Here is a 6,367-nt window from a genome sequence, read left to right as displayed (position 1 = left end):
GTTTATCCTGCGATAAAGATATTAATATAACTGAACATATTGTTGGGGATCCTTGATTTGCAATTTGAGCATCTCAAATTTTATAGCATGGATTCAAATGTGGCAGATAATTCAGCTCAACTGTCTTTAAACTCTGCTCCAACATAGTAAAAACAAAATTAGGTTTCAAGATTGGTAACAGATTAGTAACAGATAGATTCCTTCCCTAACTATGATATTATGTAATCTAAAACAGCAACATCAGAAATTTTTTGCCTCTTTTTAGGTGGCAGGAGTGAGATATTTTCATCTTGTTGTGTTATGGTTTCAAAATGATGATGACAGGAGTAGATACAAAAATAGGCTGTAGGCTCTATGATTTTTTTTCCTCTCCAACTATCATGTTTTACCAAATGATGTGCAGATTTTTAGGGCACACTTTAACTCAAATGGCTAAAAATAGTGCATATAGCTGCTGTAAATGGAAAATAATTTCCTCGTGTGAACATGCCCCTAGAGCCCTCAAGGTTTGGGCTCAACCCCAAATCTTTACAATGTCTGGTTCCGCCCCTGCTGCTGGCTATTGCAGTGGAGGAATATGTGTTCTTTGCTTCAATATAAGTATGATTATAACAGTGTAAAACTACTCTGTTTAAGTCCTGCAATCAAATTTTTATTTAGAGTAATTCAAACATAAAGAATCAAAAGTTACTTGTTTTGCAGAAAAACATTTTAAGAACATTTATACTGATGCATCAACATGAAAGCAACATGTTACTGTTGTAGCTGGTCAGAGTGGAGGCACTTTTCAGCCCAGTGGTTCTTAAACAAGAGGTCAACCTCTCCAAAAGGTCACGCAATAAATCTGAGGAGTCGTGAGATGATTAATTGGCGAGGAAAGAAGACAAACAAAGTTTTGCTACATAAATCTGTATTTAATATTTGGACTTTTCTTTAATCTTTCTGAAATACTGGATAAACAGCTATTTTAATAAAGCTGTGGTAAAGCTCTTTTCAGTGGAACTGCTAACAACTCATAGACATCTAAAAAAGCAGGCTCTATCTTCAACAATTAAAATACATGTTTTTAAATGAAATATTTTTTGAATATATTGTAGTACTACTTAGGTTAAAGTATCAATACCAAACTGTTATAATAAAGCCTTGCATTCAAAGTATAGAAGTATTAACAACAAAATACTTGAAAGTAATTGTCATGCAGAATGGCCTCTCTCCAGTGGCATAAGGTAGTTACAATGGGCCCCAGTGCACACTCTTATGAGCGGCCCTATTACACCCTAGTTACAAGTTATGAAGCACACACACACACACACACACACACACACACACACACACACACACACACACACACACACACACACACAGTTTAGGTGTTTTAGCAACAGTGTGTCTTATTGCTGCTTTTACATTACATCCACTTGCAGATACTTGATACTGGACACATTAACATAGGCCTACATATTACACAGCGATCATCATTACATATCTGTTTAGGACAAATCTACAAAAGAAAATAGGAAATTATGAGTTTAACTTGATAGTCTTTTATTGGTAAATTATAGTTTTTTAAGTAGTTTATGTAGAATAAGTTTATAATTTGTTATAGATTGACACTGTTTTACAAAACCAGAAAACCATGATGGAGATGGCTTTTCCTTATTTCGGGCATGTATGGAAAATAGCACCATTTTTGTTTTAATGTGAGTTCTTCTTTGAACACGGGCGTATTTCCAGGTGGCAGTCGGGCCCCTCCAGCCCATGGGCCCCAGTGCAACCGCACTGTCTATATTTACGCCCCTACCTCTCTCAGTGTTTTTATTATATAAATGTATTGTTGGATAATCACATTTGATGCATATACAGGTAAGAAGCATGTTTATGTTGTTGCTGGTCGAGGTGTATTTTACATGCTGGTCCTTCTGTTGGTTGATCATCTATGATTATGTGTAATCATTAGCTGTCAGATAAATGTAGAAGGGTAGAAGTATAAGTAGTAGCATAAAATGGAAATACTGTCTGTAATTAAGTACAGTACTTGAGTAAATGTATTTAGCTACTTTCCACTACTGTATGTTGTTTTATGTGAAATCTTAATTAACTCAAAAATTTAGTGTAAAAGTAGAGTAAAAATTAGAATATATCCCTCTGTTATGTGGTGGAATAGTAGTATCACAAAATAGAAATACTCAGAGTTGTAAGATATTGTAAGACTCATAGAGTAATTTCTGAAACTGTCTCTTAATCTTTTCATTAAATTCCCTGGCATCCATACAAGGAAACAGAGTGTATCATATTGATGTATGTGGTTCATTCCTGCGCACTGAAATATGAAAACAGACACATTTAAAACACAAGCAACTATGTTTATTTACAGTCAGTATACTTTAACAATAGGATCTGAGAAATGCTTATATAAAGAGTGAGTACGGCACAACTGCCTTTACAGAGCATGTGTTTTTGTGAGTAAAATACAGATTGTCATAAACACAATTGTTTTCATTTATACATATTTACATCACTGATAACTGACAGCCAACATCTGTTGTGACAATCAACCTTTGACAAGGACACAGAAAAAAATAATACTAGTATCCATATATATACAACTTATCAAAACAAGACAAGTGCTGGTGTGTTTTTTCACTCACTACCTCAGTAAAGAATGTGGAAACATGTGTTTTCTTTTTATGCTGTTCATTTCCCCACAAAATCCTTTGGAAATCCTCTTCAGTAAGTCAGGTTCAAGCAGAATACCACAGTAAGCCTGAGGCGCACACAGCTCCTAATATGCATGTGTGCAGGTGCATGCACATGGCCACCCAGGCACAAACACACTCATCTGACGGTCTCCCGCACTTAAAGCCACTCAGACATAATCCAGCTGTGGGAGTTGAGGAGCTGTCTGTGCATGTCTTTGTGCTGGTGTTTGGCCACAGGCATGTGTCCCATGTTATTCTGTTTACACTCCACCTGTCTACACTTCATCCCTCTTGTGCCTCATTTCATTAGTTCTGGTAAAATGCTGTAGAACAGGAGATGCGGCGGAGCAGGTTGCCTAAGCGGTCTGAGTTATTAGAAAACAATTTATACAACAGGTCTGAGTCAGACAGAGCAGGAGGTGGACTTCTACCCCGTCAAGACGGGGGATTTGTGTTACCGAAAGTCAAAGTATATTATGCTGTTTGATGAGCATTTTTCTTCCTACTCTGTGAAGGAAACTCTGAGAAACTGCAAAGTACAAGGGCAACTTTTTCATTTCGACAGGGAAAAGAGGAAGATCCGCATTTCAGAAAGACTCACGTACAGTACTCAAACAGTGAGCTGGGTGATCATATCAACAGTGGCGCACCTAAGGTGCAATACAATTGCTGCCCCACCACTGGCAAAAATATTTGGAGGGCAACATTATCTTAAACAGGCTGGGACCCATTCATGTTGGCTGTGGTGTGAAGGTAGTATCTTATGAAACTAGACAACCTCAGACATCCATTGGTAACAACCATGTCAGTATAGCTTGTCAGGAAAGGTGCAAAATAGCGCTGCAAAGTTAGGGTCAATTTTGGCGAGGGAACAACTGGCAGGGCCATTTTCAAAGGGCTCCTTTAAACTCTCACCTTAAGATATCTGAGTGAAAAAGGGTTCAATGGGTACACACAAGTCTCCCCTAAACTTGAGAAGATTTGGTCCCTGTAAATGTTCTGTTCCTTAAAACTTAACCCTTCAAATTAAAGCTGTAGTCTGTCTTTTTCTAAGGAAAAGGACAACTTATGTGAAGAACAATGAATTGCCTAACATGTATATACAGATAGATAAGACATTAAAACAGGATTACTCAAAATGTTAACTGTACCGGTATTAGGTATACACATCAGGTAATCAGTTACATTAACTGTAAAATAAGAAATGAAAGTATCGGTATACAATTCCTTAGCCCTCCATATTGCAGTAGTTTTTAACTAGCCTGTAAACTATAACAGTGTAACTGAATTCCTGAAATCCAGTTATGGCTTTTGGTTTTGGTGTGTCACCCCAAGATTTTCAGTGGTCCTATCTGGTCACCCCTATGAAAAATTTCTGAGAGTGCCACTGCAACACTAATGTGTTGTAAGTCTCACAAATCTACAGAGACTTGATCAAACATCTACATTTAAGACAGTTATGAGCAAAATCACCTCAAATTCAGCAAATCTGAAAACGTAGGACAATAAAATTTAAGAACTTTAATACATGTCAACTTAAACGGGGGAAATAAAAAACAAAGTAAGAATATATCACATATCTACAAACCATCAAATAAGAAAATATGGTTAAAGGACTATCATGCAGTGCATCATGACAGGAAAGGGAGTAATATGATGAGTCTATTTTTCCTCATCTCACTATGCTAGAATTGTCACATCCTGCACACCTGTGTCATTTAAGTCATACCGTTCAGTGTTGCACGGCATGCTGGGAGATGACTTGGCAGCAGGACAGAGGAGTGTGCGGAAGTGCTTCCTGAAGGTGTCAGAGAGGCAAGCGTAGAGGATGGGGTTAGCGCAGCTCCACGAGTACGACAGCAGGACCACAAACTCAAAAGCTCTGGTGAAAGTCAGGATCGGGCCATTTTGATACAGGGAGCAGAAGTTGAAGGTGTAAAATGGCAGCCAGCAGATCCCGAATACCACCACCACTGCGATGACCATTTTGGTGATCTGTCTCTCCAGCCGGTGGCTCTCGTGGTTCCGCGTCTGCCCTCGGAACCGTTGGGACCAAAGGGTGTACAGCAGCGCCGCATAGGCGACCATCATGACTGTGAACGGCAAAGCAAACCCCATGACGAAGGTGTAAGACAAGACGCCGAGCCACCAGGTGTCTGATGCAAGGTCTGGTATGCACAGGCCTTGATCAGCTGAGAAGTGAAGCGCCATGGGGAGGATGGTGAGGAGGGAGAACAGCCACAGGAACGCCGAGATGATTTTGGCCCAGCGAGGCGTTCTCCAACGAGCAAACCGAAGCGGGTCAGCCAGTGCCATGTAGCGGTCGATGCTCATTGCCGTCAGACAGAAGACGCTGGTGAACTGGTTGATGCCGTCCAGCACCATGACCACTTTGCACGCTATGTCACCAAACATCCATTCATTCTGGAAGTTCTGGCTTGCAATGAATGGAAGACCGACCATGAAGAGTCCGTCGGCTAGCGCCAGGTTGAAAATGTACACTGTTGTGGAAGATGACATCTTGTCCAATTTCAAAATGACAACGATAACGAGGATGTTCCCAGCAAGTCCCAGGATGCAAACCACCAAGTAGAGCATAGCCATGGTGATGCCGAAGCCGTCAATATTGTCCTCCAAGAAAAAATGCTCATCCACATAGGTGTGATTGTAGTCTATATCTGATAAGAATGAGGCATCCATCCTGCCGCTGCGCATCAAATAATTGATCAAGAAAGAGAATAAAAGTGTAAAATTACAGTCAGAGCAGTGGCAGCTCAGAGGGAGAAAATCTCTGCTTCTGTTTAAATTCCTCTGTGAGCAGCTCAAGAGACACCTCTTGACTCCCTGTGGTGGAAGTACTCAGAGGGAGAGGAGTAAACAAGTCAACCGAAAAACCTGAAAATCAAACACCGTTTTCAGGTTCAAGAGCAGCCGGGCTTCAGCAACTCTCCAAATTTCCCCATCCAGTCAATCGTTACCTCCTTTTATCTTTTAAAAAAAACCTGTCAAAGTTTATTCCTTTGTGGTGGAGTCAGCACGCTTTTTCTTTGATACCAATGTGCACACACACACACACACACACACACTCCCGTAAACACACTCTGCAGTGTGGAAATGAGCAGGACGAACACTCAGATGCTTGCCTGACCACTCTTTCTCCCTGGGAGCCCTTTTATATCTCTTCCCCCCATAGTGTGTGAGGAGTGTGTCTGCTGCTGTGTGTGTGTGTGTGTGTGTGTGTGTGTGGACACCCCCCCCCCCCCCCCCGGTTCATCAGTCTCCAGAGATTGTGATAAACTCCAGCTTGGCTCACGCCCCTTTCTCAATTCCTCAACACTCCCCCAGTTCCTCTGCCGTAATGCTGTTTCCAAGGTAAACCCTGGCCCCCATCTGCTACAATACTTTTGTTTTCATAACTTTTTCTCTCCACTCTTTCTTCTCTCCCCTCTGCTTCTGTTTACTTCACCCCCCCTCCACACCATCCATTTTGTCTCTCTCCACTCCACCCCTGTGCTCCTCTTCCTTCTCTTCATCCTGTCCTCCTTCACAGTTCAGTGGGGGGTCATACAACTAACCCTAAACACACACACACACACACACACACACACACACACACACACACACACACACACACAATAACACTATCTTGTTGCTCGGGCCACCCACCT

The 6,367-nt window shown here is 41.0% G+C and overlaps 1 protein-coding gene across 1 annotated transcript; it reads right to left on the bottom strand.

Annotated features, from left to right (window-relative positions):
- Positions 1-2,379: 2,379 nt before the first annotated feature.
- LOC125880525 (somatostatin receptor type 2) lies at positions 2,380-5,838 on the bottom strand. The gene has a single exon (XM_049563082.1). The coding sequence runs from the start codon at positions 5,412-5,414 to the stop codon at positions 4,380-4,382; it is 1,035 nt and encodes a 344-aa protein (XP_049419039.1). The 5' UTR covers positions 5,415-5,838; the 3' UTR covers positions 2,380-4,379.
- Positions 5,839-6,367: the final 529 nt, after the last annotated feature.

The sequence above is a fragment of the Epinephelus fuscoguttatus genome, linkage group LG20, assembly GCF_011397635.1.
Source record: "Epinephelus fuscoguttatus linkage group LG20, E.fuscoguttatus.final_Chr_v1".
Lineage (NCBI taxonomy): Eukaryota > Metazoa > Chordata > Actinopteri > Perciformes > Serranidae > Epinephelus > Epinephelus fuscoguttatus.
The sequence above is the reverse complement of the archived record's forward strand: the minus strand, read 5'-3'. Positions and strand labels throughout refer to the sequence as shown.

What these genes read in the sequence shown, in the direction of transcription:
- LOC125880525 (XM_049563082.1), bottom strand. Translation starts at nt 5,414, where the DNA reads ATGCGCAGCGGCAGGATGGATGCCTCATTCTTATCAGATATAGACTAC.